Source organism: Etheostoma spectabile, chromosome 11 (genome assembly GCF_008692095.1).
Source record: "Etheostoma spectabile isolate EspeVRDwgs_2016 chromosome 11, UIUC_Espe_1.0, whole genome shotgun sequence".
Taxonomy (NCBI): Eukaryota; Metazoa; Chordata; class Actinopteri; order Perciformes; family Percidae; genus Etheostoma; species Etheostoma spectabile.
The window spans coordinates 10941632-10963270 of NC_045743.1; the positions used below are offsets into that span (position 1 = coordinate 10941632).

The 21639-nt window shown below is 42.1% G+C and overlaps 1 protein-coding gene across 5 annotated transcripts in view; it reads right to left on the reverse strand.

Annotated features, from left to right (window-relative positions):
- The window catches only part of map3k13 (mitogen-activated protein kinase kinase kinase 13), a 29120-nt gene extending 8554 nt beyond the window's left edge, over nt 1-20566 (reverse strand). Inside the window, exons 1-3 of one of the 5 annotated variants that reach the window (XM_032529046.1) lie at nt 20460-20474; nt 1803-1929; nt 319-1028 (exon numbers count right to left, since the gene is read on the reverse strand). In XM_032529046.1, coding sequence (XP_032384937.1) covers nt 319-961 — 643 coding nt within the window. In that variant the 5' untranslated portion in view covers nt 962-1028; nt 1803-1929; nt 20460-20474. Of the gene's footprint in view, nt 1-318; nt 1029-1802; nt 1930-5914; nt 5935-8848; nt 9169-20459 lie in introns of those variants that run through there. The other 4 variants (XM_032529042.1, XM_032529044.1, XM_032529043.1 and 1 more) reach the window with 4 other exon arrangements.
- Nucleotides 20567-21639: the final 1073 nt, after the last annotated feature.

A 21639-nucleotide genomic window follows, 5' to 3' on the forward strand; every position in this document is an offset into this window, starting at 1 on the left:
CCACAAGAGCCAGCCCAGTTCTGTCTGACCTTGACTCGTATCTTGCAGCCACAGTGTCCAGCCTGTACAGGCACCCTGGCAGCAAGGTCAGTCTACCTTAACCATGACCTCAATTCAAACTGACAGCTGTACAGCTTCACCCACAACAGCAATATGGTGAAGCTGGGCTTGGCTATTTAATTACAATTTCAGACTACATCAGGAAAAACGGAAGGGAATCTTAAGATTGTTTTTAAGAGGCCTTAAAGAGACATTTGAACAGTGAGCAATTAGTTTCCTAAATTGATTCCATGCAGAAAGCTGAAACCCAAAACTAACCTTGCTGTTGTAGCTTGTATTCTGTCGAGTACGTCTTCCCTATGATATTCCAGACAGGCCGAAGACAGCCAAACAGCCCTTCTAAGAACCCCCCTGACCCAGGCCCTGCTCTGTGGAAGTGCAGCTTGATGTCATCCGGGTGATGGGGGTGGCTCTGCCTCCCCTCTACATTGTGGTGTATGGGGCAGTCCCCTTCTCCCATCTGCTCCTCCATTCCACTGCCACACCCGCCATGCTCACAAGAGACTGGCGATCCGACTTCCTCATGGTCCTGCTCCTGCAGCTGGAGTACGCTGTTGTCAAAGTGCCCACCCTCGCTCCGTGTTGAGTCCACACTCAAGGCTGTGTTTGGGGGAGTTATACCCACCAGCATTGAGTCTTCGTCTTGGCCGGGCATCTGCAGCGTCTGCAGGGGAACAGCCAGTTGTGTCAGCGGAGCCAGGTCTGTGATAATCTGAGGTGGTAAATTGGATGGAGGGGCCTGAGGAGGCTGAGGTTGGGAGTTGGGCAAGTTTGATTTCTTCATGGCATCCCCAACCACGGTAAGTTTGAGCTCCTCCTTCAGCTTGCCCACCAGCAGACTGGGGCAGGAAGTCCATGAGAGCACCTCGGGGGAGCTACCCATGGTGTCGTGCATGTGCATGGGCTACCCAGTGTCAATGAGTGGGGTGCGCCCTAACACACTGGTTGGTCTGAATGTTGAAAATCACCTGCAGAGGGAACAGATCAAGGAAGAGAAACTGGTTATCTAAATGAAATGACATTAAAATTAAAACCTGATTTAAATCCATTTGGATGATTATAGACAACACTGATACAACATAAACATGATTAGAAATGTTGCTATGGGGCCTGTTACTTCCAAAAAGAGAAATGCAATCCTCTCATAGATCTGGGGTTGAGAGAGCTAACATTACTGATGATTATTTTTAACTATGTACTGTAGACACTTTAGGGTAGAGGTGGTTAGGAAATATCGGATACCCTTTAAATAAATATATAAGAGACAGAGTTGCTTAATGAAAGCCATTGCAAAGTAGATAAAAACAATGCAATTCTGGGAAATTTGTGGGAAACAGTTGGACTAAATCTCACGCACGCACGCACACACACACGCACACACACACACACACACACACACACACCACACAACACACACACAAGCACACACAAGCACACACAAGCACACACACACCACACACACACACACACACACAGCAGTAACAGTAGATATATACTGTATAGTGTAAGTAGTGTGTATTAGGACAGCTGAGACAGCAAAAACATCTGGCACACACAGCCTATTCTCACTGTTTAACCAGCAAGGCCAGCCATAGCCACCATAGGTTCATAGCCAGTCAGAGTAAACATACTATTTCACTTTAGTCCCTAAATCACTGGCAGTAAAACCCATACCATCTTCAACCCGCCTATTAGTACAGTATGTGTTGATGTATACTGTGATTAAAGCCTGCATGCGTTACCTTCGTTGTTTGTTTACATAACTCAATCACAGGGAAGGAAAAATGTTGCCACAGCGATGACTTCAGGGAAGCAGGAGGATTTTCCAGTTCTCTTGTTTCTCTCCGACTGTGGCAGTGGCCATTGTGTCTGGAAAAGAGAAGCTGCAGGCTGGTAAGCTAATTTTACCTTGTGTCTTTAGCTGCACGCTACCAGTTGTAAGCTATGCTGTGTCTGTTTATTTTTTTTACCTTATAGGCAGGGGTGGAGAGAGTAATTACTGGGGGAATTGCTGATCCTGCTTTTAATTTTGATAGTCAAAATCAAAAGCTTATTTTGATCAATGTTGCGATTTAAAATCAAAATTGTCTGTTTGGTTACGCCAGAAAATTAAAAACCTGAACAATCAAGACATCATCTCATGAAATTATCACACAGATGAAAAGTTATATCAAAATTCAATCTTTCTATTTAATTAAAACTGCTCTTTTAATAACAGTTTTGTCCAAATACACCCAGATAAATTAAAGGGATAACTTTCGATGTATGGTAAAATCTCTGATGAACTTTAATCATCTAAAAATATACGTTCATCCTAGTTGTCACCAAAACGTGAGAATACATATTGCTCCAACATGGCAACTGAAGTCAGCGCAAATATGTACTGCTGTAGAGAACAGCAGCTTAAAGAATAAACAAGGATAATACAACTCAGGTCCACCTCCTACTTTTTTTTTTCTGAGCTATTAATAGCATCTCAGTCTTCATAAACAAATGTCTTATGTATCATCATGTAACCTAAGTGTGAAACTTAGGTTGTTATTCATGTTCATGCTTGAGTATCCTGTGCTTAACCAAAAATACTATGCTTTATTTCAGAAATGTAGTTCAGAAAACTACATTTGTCAATCTATCAGCCCTGCTAATATGAGGTTAAAACCACCATATGTAGCATTTTGCATGCCCATGATGTCTTACATCAAATTATTCTGATGGCAAACGTTTTTGTTTCAAGAAAAATACATCAATCCTTAAGAAAACTGTCAGACTAAAAGTATTTGTTTATCTCCTCTTTATCTCAGTGTGTGTGGGTCAGAGTGGGGTGTGTATTGGTGTGCAATGCTGTCTGCCCCAGTGTCTTTTGCAACACTACCACTGGGAGTTGCCAAAGTCAGAAATGTTAAAATCCCACACATGGGGGATTTCATTTGTTGCATACTGTATTTTCATACAACAGATGGCCATTTATCCACAGTCTAACTGTGCTTGTTTGCCAGATCTTGGCAAAAGCCACATGAAGCCCCCACCAAATCCAATCAAGTTTGAGGGGGCAGTAAAAAACAGAGAGGAAGATAGTGAGAGGCTGTAAGTGTGTACAGTTGGGAACAGAGGATCAAAGTCCAAGAGGGAGGAGGCAGAGAGGCAGAGCAGTGAGCTGGCTCTGTGTTACATGGAGGTTTCCTTAAGGGGTCGGTCATGAAGTTCAATTGAAACACTTTGTTTATGTTGCTCTTTGCGGGAAATGCATGAATGCACATATCTTCCTTTTGGCATAGGTCAAAGTACAATAAATCTTTGATCTTTCTGATGCAGATAACTCGAAATGCTGCAAAGCTAAGACATCAAGCCTGACTTCCAGAGCACAAGATGTGTGTTTAATATGGCACTTGTTATTGTTTTTGGATAGTTGACAACAAAATGAAGAACAGAAAAGATGGGGAAAGGGATTGAAAACTCCAACTCAAAGTGGAGATGCTCACCGTTACATGATATGCGTCCTTGTACACTGGTCCACACAGATACTGCTTACATGTTAGTGCGAATGTACTGTATCTGTGAGTGTGTGTGTGTGTGTGTGTGTGTGTGGTGGTGTGTTGTGTGTGTCTACTGGGGGGTAACCTGAGCACTGTGCGAGTGTAGTGGCTGCCAGCAGCTCATCTATAATGCAGGCCTGTCTCTAAGCAGGTTGCTGAGAGTGCAGGGGAAGGAGAGAATGCTCTCTCAGGTATCCAATAAATCCGTCCCTTCCACAGCCAGAGACAATCGAGCTGTGCGAGTAGAGGCCTGTGCTGTAATTCCACCCAACAGACGATTCTAGGAGCTGGGCTTCTGACGTGGGCCGCCGTGAGTGGATGTGGTCGGCTTGACAGAAGCATGCACGTTACGACACAAGCCTGCATGCGCAGTACCCTCTATAACAAATGCACAGTTATCTTGCCTAAAAAAAGACTACAGAGCACAGCCTGACAGAAAACCTGAAGCCCTGCAGTCTCTCATAATGGTCACCCATTTGTACTTCTCTGCCCAATCTCTTTCCGAGCCGGCTGAATCCGGACTGAGTCTATGCATCTACAGTAGAATTGACGGAAAGAATAGGAAACGGACCTCTCGTTCTCTCCCATTAATCTCTAATGGAAGATCTCTATGTGCATAGAATCCCATGAATAATGTCTGCGCCTCATCAAGAAGGGCCCAGGGTTTCATTTACACAGTCATTTATTTACAGGACTTTCCGAAAGTGACCATGACAAAGCAAAAGGACACACTGACCGTCCTTTGGAGGTTAAAACATTTTTTGTTACATGTTTGTATAAAGTAAATATTGCTTTGGAGCAAACAATGCGTATGCTCAGCAGCTCAAAAAGAAAGAGAGAGAGAGAGAGAGAGAGAGAGAGAGAGAGAGAGAGAGAGAGAGAGAGAGAGGAGAGAGAGAGATGAATTATCGGGGGATGATCCTTTAATCCCTCTACAGGGCTCTAAAGACAAGCTTTACAAACACAAACCCTATTCAGCCCTCCCCCTCCATATATCCTCTAAACACTTCCTTTCACTTCTTGCCTCTCTAAAGGCGACCTAATGTTAATGGCCAATAGCACAATGCATCATGGTAAGTACATCTTTAGTATACTGTATATGTGGAGCAGTATTTGCAGAGAAAGACATCACTGATATTGTTACTGCACCACACTTTATATGACTGTGTGTGTGTGTGTGGGTGTGTGTACACATGGCAGTGGCGATGCAGGCGGATATCAGGTTTCAACACACCAACACCATGTCTCTCAACACACACACACACACCCACCACACAACACACACACACACACAACAACACACCAACACACCACCACACCACACACACACACACACGGGTGTGTCGGCAGGATCCAATAATCCCACTACTCCCAGCAATCCACTGGGGATAGGAGTATTTTAGTTGCACTCAGCAAATGCCAACATGGCTGTTAAGATTGTGTTTCGACGTTGTGTACCTTCACAAAGGCAGCATGACCTTCCACAATATATTAATACAGCAACAGACAAAACTTTATTAACATACACAGAGGTCTACATCGCATCAGTAGCATCAGTAACAGTAATCAGTAGAAGCAGTAACAGCAGTAGTAGCAGTAGTAGTAGCAGCAGTGTCATCTGTGTCTCCATCACTCTGCTCCTCATTAAGGGAAGCCCTGCTGGGCCCCTTAGCAGGAACCTCCCTTTGGGTGACAGCTGCGCCACCAACAAAGAACCAATTTAGCCGCTATACCACCTCATCATTCACACGTTACCATGTCAACACAGCATCCATCCTGACCTTCTGCTACCAGTCACATTCACTCTCATCCAACGCTCAGGTTTGGAGAGGCCCAAAAGCCTGAAGGGTGCTTTTGAGACCACTAAGCCCGTCACACAGGGAACGCAGAATAATGTTGTTTTTTAAGAACAACAATATAGTGGTCTTAACTATTTTTAAGGAGGGGGTAAACCATCCAAGATAGGCCAAATATTGGCCATTATTTGAACAACAAAGTACACGTTATAGCTCTTCGCCTCAAGAAAAATCAGGTACAAATATCAGCCTCACAAGCTACCAACAACTGCAGATTTATAAAAATCTGATCCTCATAGGCATAAAGAGAAGTAGCACACTGAGCCACAGTCGAACCTTTTTCCAGATACTGTCCAAAGAAAGATAAATACCTGCTCCAGACTGTTTCTATCCCTCCTGACCTCCTCTCTTAAAACAAATGGAGCAAAGCATAAATGGTGAGAGCAGCACTCGTCTCCACTTAAGTAACCAATAAAAGGAAAAGTTCTGAAACAAAATAAACTGGACAAATAAAGAGTCTCTTACCAGCAGTCGCTTAGGGGTCTCTATGGTCTGAACTACACGTGACTGTCTGTTATTCTGGGTCACAGTTAAACAGCTGAACTCTGGTATCTGTACTTGTTTCCCTTGTCAATGCAGACTATGGACTTTCATAGCCGGTGTGAGTAAACAGTGTTATAAAACAGAAAATTGGGGAAAATACTACTCATAGATTTCTTCATTGGAGTCAGACAGAATTACATTAAAAACATATTCAGCAGTATGAATATCAAACACAGAGACCACAGAAACATGACTCTGCCAACAGAGGGGCCAGTCCTGATTTGATTGTCGGGATGTGGGCCGATGTCTAAATCAGCTTTTCCTCGCTACCATGCCCATGAGTCCTGCCAAAGGGGATTGGACAGCCTGCCGTAGGTGGGTGAAAGTAATAATCTGCTGGTGCGGGCACAGAGGTGGAGGGGAAAATAAACAAATTCTGGCAAAGCGTTGAGGCATCTGCCGTCACATAGCTGACATTTCACTTTAATCCCTTTTTCTTCATATTCTGATTCCCGCTGGTGACTCACCTGAGCTGACTTAAATACTTGGTGGTGGCTGAAGGGAAAACAGGCCACAGAGCAATAATCTCTGCCTGCTTGGGGTCTGACTGGTGTTGCTGGTACAAATAGAGCGGTCAAAGGCCTTGCTAGGTCACAGTAAGATCAGGGGATCACCTAATTGCGGTTGGTGAAGTAGGGAATCAGAGAGAAGAGGAGGGCACTCCGGTGGATGAATGAAACTGCCTGAGAGAGTTGACTGATAGAAGAAGGAAAGTGTAAAAACTAGGCCAGGCCTACACCTGGGCTTCTTCTTCTGAAGTCCACAACATCAATGTCTGACTGTCTGGGTTCCTTGTTAGGGAGTTCAACAAACAGAACCCAGCTGACCATTGTTCTAGAGGAATAAACTACAATCTGTGCTTAACGTTGTTGTGAAGCATTCCAAAGCACTCCAAACACACACAAATAACTTGTGCCTCAAATAGCCTCAGCCGTACTAGCCAGAATCAGAGAAAAATAATTAACTGAAGAAAATAGTGTGCGCCATGGACACGTCACACTCTCTCCCTCCAGCCTTTTCTCTCCCAGCCTCTCAGTGAGGCTGCAGCCACACTGCAATGAAGACACACAGCCTCCTAAAATCGAAAACCATCATGCATACTCTGCTCTGAAAAGCTCACACCACTTCAATATCTGCTTTTCAGTCAAGCAGATTCCTTGTTACCAACAATGTTCAAACATAAAGCTTTACAAAGTTCTATTCCTGAATGCTAACCAGTTACTTTCGGATAGATGATGAATGCAAACAGACAGAAAGGGACGGTGGGACCAAGGAGACAGTGGAGGGAGAAAAAGGCTTAGAGGAAAAAAAGAGTAAGAAAAGCAGATTAGGGAGACAGAAAGGGATATGGAAGGTTATGAATGAGGATGGTGAGGAACATTTTGTGTCTAGAAACAGAAAAAGAGTGAGAGCAGAGAAAAATGAATCAGAGAAATGAACAAAAAGGAAAAAGAGAAACTGTTTTTCTGCTGCTGCTGCTGGGGATGCTTGCGGCATGATACAGTACAGACCACGCTCCAATGGTAAAGACTCCCAGAGCGACAACAAAGGACACAAGAGGATCCGGCTCCATGTGAACTGGGCCTGTCTGCCCTGCACAGCCAGGAGACAGCAGCACTCACAGACACATGCACACACTCAACGCTGCACACCAGAGGAGCTGCTGCCACAACAATCCCCTTTGTGCTCTTTTAATAGTGATGGCCTGCCTGGCCCGCCAACAACAAGGGTTGAGGAGAGAGACAGACACACAAAAAGTGACACAACAGACAAACACCCATACTGCAGGAGACCGGCTGTGACTGACACCATTGTAATGGCCCCGCAATATGAAAATACACAAAGCAACAGAGCAAAAAACAAAAATGGGTTTCACATGAGAAAGTGGACGTTGTACTGCAAGTACATGTCCAATCTTCTGCTTTAAACAGAGTACCACAGCTGGGAAATCACTACACATTAGTGCTTCTATTAGCTCCTGGGTTCATACTATCCCTGCAACATGCACCTCATCCAAGATTTAATAATAAATCTCGTACCCTTAGGTAGACACTCTTCTTATTTCTATTTATCACTAGAAATAAAACCCAAATGGCAAAGTCCTCATGGATATGAATATGCAGCCATCATTTTAAGCGCTCTGTGGAGAATGGATGGAGCTTTCCCCTCCTCCTCCTCCACCTCTTCTCCTTTAAAGCCCGGCTGCCGGCTACTCATCCTGTGCAGTTACATAAACGTGCTTAGTAGCAGAGAGCAGAGATGGGCATACACTAAGCATTTCTGCTGCCAAGCCAAGTAAAATAAAGAGATGGATGAAGATGCAAAGTGGGGGAGAAAAGTCAAAGATTGTGAAGCAGAAAGGGGAACGTGGACAAAGAGAGAGGCAGAGTTGAGTAAGACAAAATCTGGAAGAGGAAAGTGAATGTAATTTGTTTGTGTGCACATGCTGAAATGCCTATGGCAGTGCACAATCCAAGTGTGTCCCAGAAAACTCTTTCATCTGCCCAGCGTTATAAAGCCTTAGAATATCGTTTTGCTACTTCATCAGGAGGTGGAGGGAAGTTCTTTTGGTCTCTACCTTTACCTACATTTAAACCTGTCCTTCAGAGGGCACAGAGAAGCACCGCATCAAAAAGCAGCAGCAGCATCATTGCTGAGCCTAAAATAGCTCCTGCACGCACCAACGCACGACCACTTAACACACTCCTGCAGCACTGCTACTGAACAAACACTGACACAGCTGATCTACTTACAAATACACATTTGAATTTCTCCTTTCACACACACAAACACACACCAAAATACAATAAGAAGAAAAACTATATACAAGACAAAATTAGAAGCAGGAGCTTGTACCTCCACATCAAACAGCTTCCACTCAGATGTACAGCACAGCATCAGCAGATTACTCACAGCAGACAGAGCTCAGATTCATGGTCCTCCCTCAGCTCTGAGGCAGGGATGGATAAAAAAAAAAGCCGGGGGGGATAAAGGCTGAACCGACGGTCAAGATGGAGACAAACGGCAAGAAAGGAAGGGAGAAAGGGAGACAGAGGCTGGGGAGAGTGACGGACATTCCTCTAAACTCCCGCAGCACCTGGGATGTGAGTGGGTGGCTGGCAGCGTCACCGGGTCGCTGAAGACCTGCTCACGTCACACTTTTCATGAATGGAGCTGTCTGACGCAGAGAGGACGCAGCTCAAAGAGCAAAGGATGGGGGGGGGGGGGAGCAGGAGGGGTGGAGCCTTCTGCACAGACTCAGAGAGTAGGAGTGCAGAGAGATGAAGAGGAGAGGAGAAGAGGGGGGGGGGTGTTTTTAAAAGCAGAACCAGCTGGGAACAGCAGGTTAGGCTGCAGTGGCGTCTCTGTAAGTAGGACAGACCATTTCTGCACAAGAGAAAATCCCTTTGTACAAAATCAGTAATCAGTTCTCTCCGTGCCAATCGTATAAACATCCCACATACTGTATGACTGCACACTGCATCCTGTATTTTAGTACAGTATGTGCTATCTATTTGTGACGAAACATTGCACACGTGCAGGCACACAAACAGTTCAGACCTTTAGTTGTCCACATTCATCAAGTTATTGTAATTAACCTACATTTTCACCACAGGGTGCACATAAATGCTCTGCACAGCTTTGCATTGTCTTGGTAAGCTAAGAAATGTTCGGCTGCGAACTGAAAGACTTTCAACAAAGCATTAAAACCACATTTAAGCATGTGTGTCCATGTTTATACAGACCTTTATGTACTAAAACAACTGAATATTCAATTTGCACTCAAATCTAATGCCAAACCACTTGACAGGAGTCCATACTCAGGAGAAGTTCAAGTTTCAGGGCAAAAGGGGTTGCGACAGAGAAAAATCAAAAGGTCAGATCCAGAACGACAGAAGAATTATTCTATTTTCCCCACAAAAGGTCTTTGAATGTCTCTCACAATGAGCTGCAGTAAAACCGCCTCATTCAGCTTCTCGGCACATTTGTGTGCATGTGTTTAAACGTACTGACCTGTCAGGTGGTTTTTTTAGCATCTCACAGGTTTGCTGAGGCTGATCGGCTCCGTCTTGCTTCTCTTATATATATATATATATATATATGGGTGTGTGTGTGGGTGTGGGTGTTTGTGAGTGGTGATGGAAGAGAGAAAGACTAACTGCGACTATAGGGGGTATATCAAAAAAAGACTGATTGAGAGGGAGGGCCTGGGGTTAAAAGGAAAGGCCCAAGGAACAGATGCTCCACCCCATTCTCTCGTTACAGGCCTTAACCTCTGGGGAAGAAGAAGATGGAGAGGGAGTAGTAGGAATGTAATGATGCATGGTGGGTAGGGGGTTGGGATAATGGCGCAGCATTGTTAAATCTTCATCATCAGACCACACCCCAGCGGGGGACACTGCCAGAGGAGGAGGTGTGGTATCCTGGGGCGAGGCTGAGACTAACAAACACGACCTATAAATGGCGTGAAATGAGTCACGGCACAGATGGCCGAGGATGCTGGCTCTAATGGGACTGGCATTAGGGAATGGTGAGTGTGTTCAGCTGATTGTTGGATCTGTGGAAACTACACCTTTGTGATGCAAAGTCCAAAATGAACACAATGTCAAGCCTTCTTTTGGCCCTGAGCAGAACGTTTAAGCCTACATTGCTGATCGTTGCCATGTGCCCGAAGGCACGCTCCTGTAAACACTGACTACATACACAAAAACACAGAATTCCCAAAAAAACAGCTCTAGTTAAATATTGGCAAAGACAGAGAGACAGAGAGAGAGAGAGAGACATTAGATATGGATAGATAGAGCATGGAATTCAAATACCTGACCTGTTTGCTTAGCGAGAACATCTAGCTCTGCTCTATGGCCAAAATTCCAAATGTCAGCAGATCACAAGCTTGTGTGCTCACGTGGAAACAAGGAAAGCTACACTGTATTGAGAAAACAAGCCAGAAACAGACCACCAACTAAGTATTCTTCAATAAAAACTAAACACTTTTAGAGTCAACACAGCAAATTCAGTTGTGAGTTGAAAGATTTTATGAGACATGGCAAAAAAAACAACACAACATACCACACAAAGTGGTGCTCTTTACGGGATAGAGTCCCTCATTTTCGGCCTTCCGCTTTCTTTGTGTTGACATTCTAATCTCCGATCGATTAAAATTAGATCTCTCATTGTATTTCATTCATTTTTTTAATTTTTGCTACACAGCTTTAAATTATTTCAACTTTCGGGCGGTCAGATAGCTCAGTTGGTACAGCGGCCGTCCATATATAGAAGTTTGCTCCTCGACGCAGCGGGCCAGGTTTGACTCTGACCTGCGGCCCTTTGTTGCATGTCATTCCCCTCTATCTCTCTCCCCTTTCATATCTTCAGCTGTCTTAAATACCCAAAGAAAATCTTTGAAAAAAATACAAAAAATACATTTTTTTAAAAGTTTGGAGCACTAAAAGCAGGGCTGCTGAAGAGGTTATTCATTTTCCACTTTGATTACGGCTACCTCAGGTAGATCCTGCTTTTCAGTATAATACAGTATGTCTGTATTTAAAAGATGTCATCACTATCACAATAAAAAACATCATGCTAAGATTACAAAACAGTTGTTTTGTGATCATGGACATCAAAACACTCAAGGGAAAGACACCAATCACCTCAATCAAAACTAAAACTGAAATCCACTCGGTTTCTCAGAGCCCAGTGTAGCATCTCCACATTACTTGAATAGTTCAACTAACAGCACAAATCCCCAAACTATTTAATCTACAATAATATAAAACAGAGAAAAGCAGCACATCTTCTGTTTGCTTTGAAAAAGTGCTGAAAATATTTATCAATTACCAAAATCAGTCATAATTTATTGACTCATTTCAGGTGTAATCCACATGGTGTCTTAAAGGTAAGTGTAAAATCTATCATCATTCTCATATTTATACCTTATAAGATCTAATTTGATCTAAAAATTACTTACATCCACTACTTGTCCACAAAACATAACCTGGACATTTTGAATTCCAACAATCCTGTTTTACATCCATGACATGAGATGACGAGCCCCTCAATAGGCTGTATGATCTGAATTAGAGCTATGATAAGATACTGACTTAGTTGTATAGGTTTTAATTGTCTTATGAGGTCAAAAAATATCTTCCAAACTAAAGAGATAAAAAAAAGAGTCTGACCTCAGTCTGTCAATTAGCTTTTCTCCAGCAGTGGCCAAAGCCTCCTGTTCTGTCTCCATCCCCGGCACACGGACATGATGCATAGCCAGTCAGTGCTCCATCTGGCCTGGCCTCGCCTCCAAGTGCAACAGAGCTGTAAACCACACTGGCTCAGCTCTGTTATACACACTCATTACTTTTTCACCAGCAGCGGAACAACAGCACTGACAGCTCCTGTGTCCTCCGCATTAATAAGAGAAAAAGCCCCATCGCGGCTTACAGTGGTTTACCTTTACAATCTGTTATCACATGCAGCGGCCAGGTATAGGCACGCAGGCCCACACAAACACAAACATCCATGATTACAGACGCATAAATAAGACTTCCACTGGGGTCTGCTCAGTCTTAACAGTGATGTTGAGATGTTTTGCTATAGAAATACAGTAGACTATCATTTCCTAAAGGGCAATATATATTTGGAAATAGCACAATTACAAAAAAAGTAGCTTAAAAAACAACAACCAAAAAGCCAACTAACCTAAATAACTAGAAGAGCTAAATCAAGTTAAAGTTGCGTGAGCTGGTGAGAAAGCCATGGCTAGCCTTGATCACAGCTAATTTAACTTTTTCCTGCTATTTCCTGTAGTTGACAAATATCAATTTTAGGAACCAATATCTTGGTATATAATTATTATATTATATAATTATTAACAAAAGGTAGATAGAAAGCAGAAGGGACACATTTTGTTTGTCAATACCCCTCATTCGCTAAAGACTATCCGTAGATAGAGCTAATTTGGGTATTATGTATTAAGGGGTAAAATACAGGAATCTGCCTAAAAAGACTTTAAAATCCAAATCTGCAGTTACTGCCCTCAGCCTCTGTAGGACATTATTATCAATTTGAGGAGGCTGAGACGTCTCCTTTGTTTGCAAAACTTGAAATTACTTAGATTATAAAAGATTTAGGGTAATTTTTTGGGGCATTTTCGGCAATTATTTTTTACAGGACAGCTGAAGACATACAAGGGGAGAGAGAGGGGGAACGGCATGAAGCAAAGAGCCACAGGTCGGAGCCAAACCCAAGGCCGCTGCACCGAGGAGAACACCTCTATACATGAACCCCTGCTCTACTAACTGAGCTATCTGGGCGCCCATAGATTAAAATGTTTAATGGACAAAGATTATGCTAGTGTGCTCTTAGCACTGTTTCAACACTTTCACCAAATGCTTTTTGGTACCAACTGTAATCCTATAAATCAGGAAGCCTAGAGCCGGTTGGTTGGCCGGTGGATGAAATGCAGTACTGTAATTGGAGGGAGGACGTCAGAAGAGTCAGGGAAATACCTAAACTAATGAGAATAGATTAGTCCTGATTATGTTGACTTCATGCACAAGGATAAACCTGTTCCCAACATGAATGATAGAACAGACTGGCCTGGCTCATTGGGTGGTTTTACAAAGACAGGCATGGATGAGTGGTAAGAGAATCCTGCACACAACAACCGCTGATTCTGAGAGAAAGATAATGCTTGTGAGATTACCGTGCTGAGCCCAACAACAACCCAACCGCTTGACCAATCCGCGCTGACAGGAAATTACATAACAATGACTGTTCAACACTCCCGCAGGATTTTGCCTGCACCACAACAATTCCTCTATGCTGGTTCCCTCTTTATCATGAATCTAGATAAAGAAGTAAACAGTTGAGGAGCAGCAGACAAAAAGCCTGGCTGTGCTGACCCCCCTCCAGCTGTATGCACGTAGTAATCCCAACCGTGATTTATGGGATTGCGTGCAGAGCTATAATGCAGAACACATCAGCCAGTCTTAGATAACATAAAATGTTATGAAGGCTCTCCATCCTTCTTGGTTCTAAGTATTCCACTAAAGAGAATCACAGAAGTGTTAGGAAATTAACACATGCTGAGATGTCAAGTTCACATACACTTCACCTCCTTTTCCAAATCCCTGGGTCGGAGGATAGAAGAAAGAGTGGGTGGCAGGCAGTGGTGGTCTGCCTGAGATTACTACTGTGTAGCTGGGGGTATGTGGTGCTGCTGCCTGCTGCTGGCTGGGGTGAGAGGTTAGCCGCTACGTACAGAGACAGGGGGAGACTACGGGCAGAACACACACTGTAAATATAATATGCATTAAGTATGCACAGCTGCACGATTATCGCAAAAAAAAAAAACTCTTATGATAATAATAATAATAATAATAATAATAATTCTAATAATGATTCTAATAGTGGCGCAATAATCAGTTTGTCTTAATTTTGTTCATTTTGTGCTTAAAGCTGCAATAATAAAAATGAAAATAAATAAATTATCAATTATTAGTACCGATCAACCTAGCAATTATTTTTTCAATTAATTGATTTATCTTTAAGTTCCTATATGACATCTTGAAATTACGTTTTTGTTCAACTTTCACCACCCAAATATATACCATTTAAAAGTATATAAAAGAGAAAAAAATCTGATTTGGAAAGATGGGACCAGAGAAGGTTGACTTTCTTTTTTACATGATAAATAAACTCTCAATTATCGATTGAGTAAAAAAACAAAACAAAACAAAAAATGATATAGTTACATATACATAAATTGCCTCTGGCTTACACCACACACACCAACACACACACCACACACACACACACACACACACACACACACACACACACACACACACACACCCCCACACGTATGACTTGTGCATGTGCTCTGGTTCTAGCTCCTCCACTCGTGTGTGTTAATATGCTCCCCATGAGGGGCTGCAGGCTCTGGTAATTGTAGACGCTTGGATAGCAGACGCATCACAAGAGAGAACTACATCAAAGGCACGTGCAGTTGCGTGAATACAGTGCATGAATACATGCACACAAAGCCAAACATGGATGGCTGGAAGATGGCTGTGTAGAAAATAATCATCCACGTTGACAACAGCGTTTCGATCAAACTTTGTCAAGTAAAATGGGAAATATGAATGAACATATCATCTTTAAAAATATGACTGTGGACTCAAATCCACTAAACCATAACCAGAAGACAAAGACCACTGTTTAAAATTCATCCACCATTACTGCAGGAAGTAAAGCCTACACACTATTAACAGCAGAGTCCAGAGACACTTAGGATTCAACAATGCTTAATTGATCTAACCCCCTCCCAGTCAAAACTGTATTACCCCTGCCCGATTATAAAGACATGTTGGGCAACAGGCTGACCAGCAGAGTGTCTGTGAGTGTGTTCATTAAATCCTTTGGACAACAACAACTCTATCTCCAGGAGAGCCAACAGAAGAGAGGGGGCCAAGAAGATGGAGGATGTTTACTTTCCTAATCAAGCTAAATTGCAATTATTGGCATTTAGGGGTCCGATATAGATGTAAGGCGCGCCAGGCGGGCTCTTGGTGCAACAAGCTGGCTATGCATGTGGCGCACAGTAAGTTAAGGATGGGATGGAGGCGGGAGCTCAGACAGTGTCATTACAGAACTGTCAGTTAAAAGGAGAGGGCCTGAGGGAGAAGAGGGAGAGAGAGGGTAAGTGCTTATGAGGATACAGACAGAGGAGAGGGAGAACGAAAAAAGGGGGTGCAAGAAATTCATGTTCACATCCTTCAGCCCAACATTTGTTGTTTGGCTTTCTCCACTCAACTGCCCCTCAACGGCCCTGCTGCACGCGATGTGCATATTCAGCACATAAACCAATGTGACTTCTATCTTTAACAGCCGTCAGACATTCATTACTGTAAACCACACACACCTGAAACACAATATATTTGGTTATGAGAGATGAAACTTGACACTTAAATGATGCACATTTTTGTTTTATAAGTATTATTTTATGATCCATTTATTGTAATGTGACTTCAAACAATTATTTTAATTACTCAACTCATTGTTTAGTCTATAAAATGTCACAAATTAAATTTAAAAGATAATAAATAATAAGAAATTTAAAAAAAGCTATTTCAATCTGGATCTTCATCATGGCAGCCAACCATTAATGACATAAAAACCATACATGTTAAATGTTTTTTCATCTTATGAAATATAGCAATGAGCTTATTCATTAAGCCTGATGGGACATGACACTGACGGGAGTCACCACTATATTAATGCGGCCCAAACAAACAAGCTGAGTCTCCGCGTCTGGGATTAGAGAGATCAGACCACTGCAAAGCTACACTGCTGCTGTCAAATACATTAACACGGCTTCCTGTCTCTACACCAGCATCAGGACCTCCTATGCCTCCGCTGACGCTCCGTTCGATGTGACATGTAAAAGCTCAGACGTGCAGGTACTCTTGACACCTGGACAAACACCACATTGCCATGCAACAGCATCACCAGGGTGACCTCTTCAAACAAAGGGGATTTGTTGATGTTGATTTGGTGTGGAATCACCTAAAGGATTAGGCTAGTGGTATTCTATATTTTTTCTTTTAGTCAACAAATCCCATGAAAAAAAAATATATTATTATATTATTATATTATAATATATTAAATATTTTTTAATAGCCGGGCACTTCAGGTTTTATAAAACGACACTCAATCGAGAGTAGCAGAATATTTGCTGGGTAATATTATCAATCGCAAATTAATACACATTTGGTGGGTATTTGGCACTAGGATGGTGCTCGTGGGGCAGAGCAAAAACAAACTGGAGGGCCCATGTCTGGGATAATAAAGGAACATGTCAACCAGTTTAACAATGTTACAATTAATCTGATTTGCTGTTCCAATGTAGCCTGACGTCGTCATACTCAGATTCTAGTCAGAATATGAGTGTGATATTGCTCCATTGGGCTGTGATTATGGGGTGTGTTTCAACCGGACCAGGAAAGAAAATGTCTCTGCACTCATTTGGATAGTCCTAAAACCAATCAGAGCACCGGAGAATGTGACGTTTGTTGAGCCACGCATAGCGTTCAACAGAACTCAACTGCTAGCTACCGCTGATGTTAGCTACTAGTCGATAGCCGTTACAACCATTAGCTATATCCGTTATTACAGCTAGAGGACCTCGAGAGAACCGTCATATGATCATGCGCAGTGCAGTGCGACATGGGCGGGCGTAGTCCCAGTAGTCTGCTTGTGTTCAACCCAATTGCTCTTTTGTGATGTGGTTGATTACGTTACTGTTGAGCATCTGTCTATCATTGTACAAAGACCGCCCAGACAATATGATTGGTCCAAACAGCTCTTGTTTAAGCATATTTGCTCCACCACAGATCAATTCCAGACCAAAAATCCCGACCTTAAATGCTGTGGGCAGGGCAAAGTTGGGCTGGCATCCAGGCTAGTTCCAATGCTCTCCTTATATATAAAGAAGAGCATACAGTTGCTTGAGAAAGTTTACACACATATGCCAAAGTTGATTAAAGAAGATGGATAAAAAAACATCTTTTGGAAATTGATCTTAATGTCTTAATTTAAAAGATTTAAGAAAATCCAACCTTTTAAGGACGCCAACTTTCTTTGTGAATAAATAATATACTGTCACCTAGAGATCATCTCTCAATGCAGAGCAAACCAGCTATTAGTCTAACTGAAATAAAACCATGCCAATCTCTAGGTATGGTGAAGGGTATGTGATAAATGGGGTCTATTTTAATTCCAAAGGCCAAGGGAACTTTATCAGGATGCATAATATCCTGGATCCATGAAATAACTGGCCTTTAAAATAAGAATCTGCCTGCTTCTATGGGAATTTAACATAGGGGTGTGTATACTTGTGTAAAGAAGAACATTTATTTATTTACAATACATTATTCATTCACAGAGAAAATTGGTGTCCTTAAAAGGTTGGATTTTCCTAAATTCTTTTGAATAAAGACATTAAGATCAATTTCCAAAAGATGTTTTTTTATTCCTCTTTTAATCAACTTTAGCATGGGTGTGTAAACTTTCTCAAGCCACTGTGTATATATATATGTTAAAAAAAGAGTTCTTGGTACATAAAAACATTAAAAGGCAAGCTTAAAAGGCAAAACTGGCCCACATTTGTAGTTGCTCACACTTGCTGTAAAGCTGGTGTTGGGTGTTTCTGTGCCATAGTTAACAACACCGGAGAGGTGTAGCCTTCAACACTCTGTTAGTGGGGGACCACATTTGGCTGATTGGTGGCGAGTGTGTAACCTGTAACTGCACCACAGGCGGCCAGCAGTTACAAGAGAGGCAAAGCCATTAGTGAAACATGTGGACACTTCCTGAAAATGTCGCACTCAGCACAATGAGGGTGGAACACAATGCTGCTGCCATGACAGCACACAGCATCCACCGATCACACATGTAACACTTTCCACCGCTGACTGACTGTCAAAGTATGTGGGACAGAAATGATGTGTTGTGACATGAAGTATCCATGAAAGATGGATGAATGATTGTCCCTGATTTGTGTCAGATGGCCACTGAGAGATGCTCACTGAGAGCATGCAGGGTGAGATGTTACCAGTCCCACATCTGACACAGGACAAATCACCAGTTTATTAGGTACGCCTAGCTAAAACTAATGCAATCCAGGACAAAAATAGTCCTGCAATAAAACCTACCTTCATGAGGGTTTTCTTGATCGGTTTTTGTTGCAACTGGTTTGTGGAGGTGTTAATTCAACTGTTTGGTCTGCAGATTCGGACAGAGGTGTCAGACTCAAGGCACGAATCTTAAGACATTGTAATTGTGTCACAGACATAACATCGATCTGATAATTTATAAAGTTTATAGAAAATTAATACCTACAATTTTTTAAGGGAAATCAGTCTATTCTAATAGCATTCAATTTGTCGAAGTGTGCATAATAACTTGTTTAGGACCTGGATTTGACTCAGTATTCATCAAGCAGCAAGACTTGAGTCTTGAGACCAATTTCTGGGGTAGTATGCAATTGAAATGTACTGAAAGAGTCTAATATTTATTCCCCCCTCAATTATAAAAATGTGAAGGACCAAATATTAGAGACATTTCTTAGTTTGATATAATAGATACAATCCAACACCACCACAAACACCAGCAACAAAAATGGCCACATAAAACTGGTTAAAAGTCCCATAGCATGACAATTTCACTTTATGAAGTTTTTTAACATTAATATGGGTTCCCCCAGCCTGCCTATGGTCCCCCAGTGGCTAGAAATGACGATAGGTGTAAACCGAGCCCTGGGTATCCTGCTCTGCCTTTGAGAAAATGAAAGCTCAAATAGGCCGATCTGGAATCTTGCTCCTTATGAGGTCATAAGGGGAAAAGGCTACCTCCCCTTTCTCTGCTTTGCCTGCTCAGAGAATTTGGCCCCCCCATGAGAGAGAGACATCATGGCTTTCAAACGAGCAAAGTGGCAGTTGGTCAAGGCCACACCTCCAGGCTGCACCTTAACCCCCCCTCCTTCTCAAAGGCTACAGACTCAGAAATGGCACATACTAAGGAAAGCTCATTGTGGGACTGGCTCTAGTGGCTGGAATTCTGCACCAACGCTGGATTTGGGGAAAGAGACTTCAGATATGGTATTAGGGGGCCACTAAGGCCTATATAACAGCATCCAAGCACCATGTCATGGGACCTTTAAATAAAAGCTGAACATTATAGCCTTCACAGAGGTAGGATTTACTGCAGGGTTGTTGTATTAGACTGCATTAGTTTAAAAGTCAGGTGTAACAAACAACTTAGCGCAGTGTACCATGTAATAAGAAATAGTCTACAACCTATCCCAGCTAGGATCTTTTAGCCACGTAGTCGTAATACTAAATAAAAGTAGGCTCTGATCACAAAAACAAACACTTCCTCGCCACCCACTATAATTTAGCCTTTTCTCCTGCAACAGCACACCGCAGCCTGTAATTTCCTGCTTCTCCAGGTTAAAACAGACAAAGAAAATAGTAGGCTACAGGTCTAGTTCAGTATTCAACAAGATTGCCCACTTGGCAACATAATAAAAACAAAAAGGAACATAACCTTTTAATAATTGTATGGGCAAGACTTTATATCTGCTGTAAACTCCTTTTGGTTGTGATTCAAACCGGTCGTACACGCTTTCTCTGTTAACAGTGCTAGGTGTTAGCTAGGTGTTATAGTTTTTGCTTTGAGGCTGAGAATTCGCTCATGTGCCAGCAGTAACAGTTGGTTTAACAGTCCACTGTCGCCGTGTTAACGCATGTAATCCGCAGCGCCGCTGACAGCTGCCCCAGCCAGCACACTTAGCTTTATCCCACAATCAAATCAAATCGTTTCTCGTCAAACTATGCACATATAAGGCTTTTAATGTCACCGTAACGCTTCGTCGCTAAAGCCATTTTAAAATAACTGAGAATTTTACCGTCTAGCTCCGTTGCACCCCTCAGAGATGTCCGGCTGCTCTCTCTCTCTCTCTCTCTCTCTCTACCCCTGCTCTGCCTCTCTCGGTCCATCTAGTTGTCTTGTGAGCGTGCTACGTCACTTCCGGACACCCTGGCCCCCCACGTACAACTGTGAACGCAACGTCAAAGATCGTCTATAAGAGGGAGAGGGTCATTTTGCACAAAGAGTACTTTTTTATTTAGATGGATTGATTTAATTGAGTATTTTCTACTGTGGTTTTACTACGTTTATTTGAGTAAAAGCTCTCAGTATGCTACTTCTTTTAACTCATATTAAGTAGCCAATTGTTTGTATTTTACATTCCCCCTTTTTGGGATTACATATTTTTTTTCCCCATTGTTTGAAAATTTCCCGCAAACTTTTATGACACAAATTATAAAAAAAAAAAACTTATATCACGGAGTTAATAAATCTTTTTTATTGTTATGTGGTCCATTTTCCGGGGCCGGTCTGGTAGTCCCTTTTGGGGCTTTGACAAAAAAACCCCATAGGTGGGGCTTTCATTCTTATCCCTTTCTGGGCGTGGTTAAAATTAGTTTTAAAGCTTTTTGGGCGCTTTTGCCCCGGGTTTAAAGGGGGTAAACAATAAATATAAAGGCAGAATTTAAGATGAAGGTTAAACCAAGGGACAAGGTAATCTTTCTTTTTAAAATCCGTCCAGGAATTGAAATCAGAAAATTAAATAATTACAAAAAAAGTCCCGTCGTTTTTTCCCCCAAGGGGTTTTTTTGATAAATTTTGGGAATAATTGATGTAATCTAATTTTAAAAAAAACAAGCCAATAAAATTTTGAAACCAAAATCAATGGTTGGAAATTTTTTTCCTAGCCAATAAGCCCGTGTGGGAATAAAAAAGGCTGACTTTTTTTAGGTCAAAACACGTCAAATTTAGAACAAAATATGCAAAATGAATTCCCTGCCCCGGGGGATATTCCCTTGTTTTCCCTTATTTTAATTCTTGAAAAACATTGTGAGACACACATGTTTTTTAAAAAACCCACAAAACGCAAAGCTTTTAAAAATTGGGTTTTTTTAATCATTATTATAAGGCCAGGTGCTTTTTTTGAAAAGGTCATTTTGTGAAGTAAACTGAAAGATACCCAATTTTGACTTTCAAAAAAATTCGCAGAAAGTTTTGAA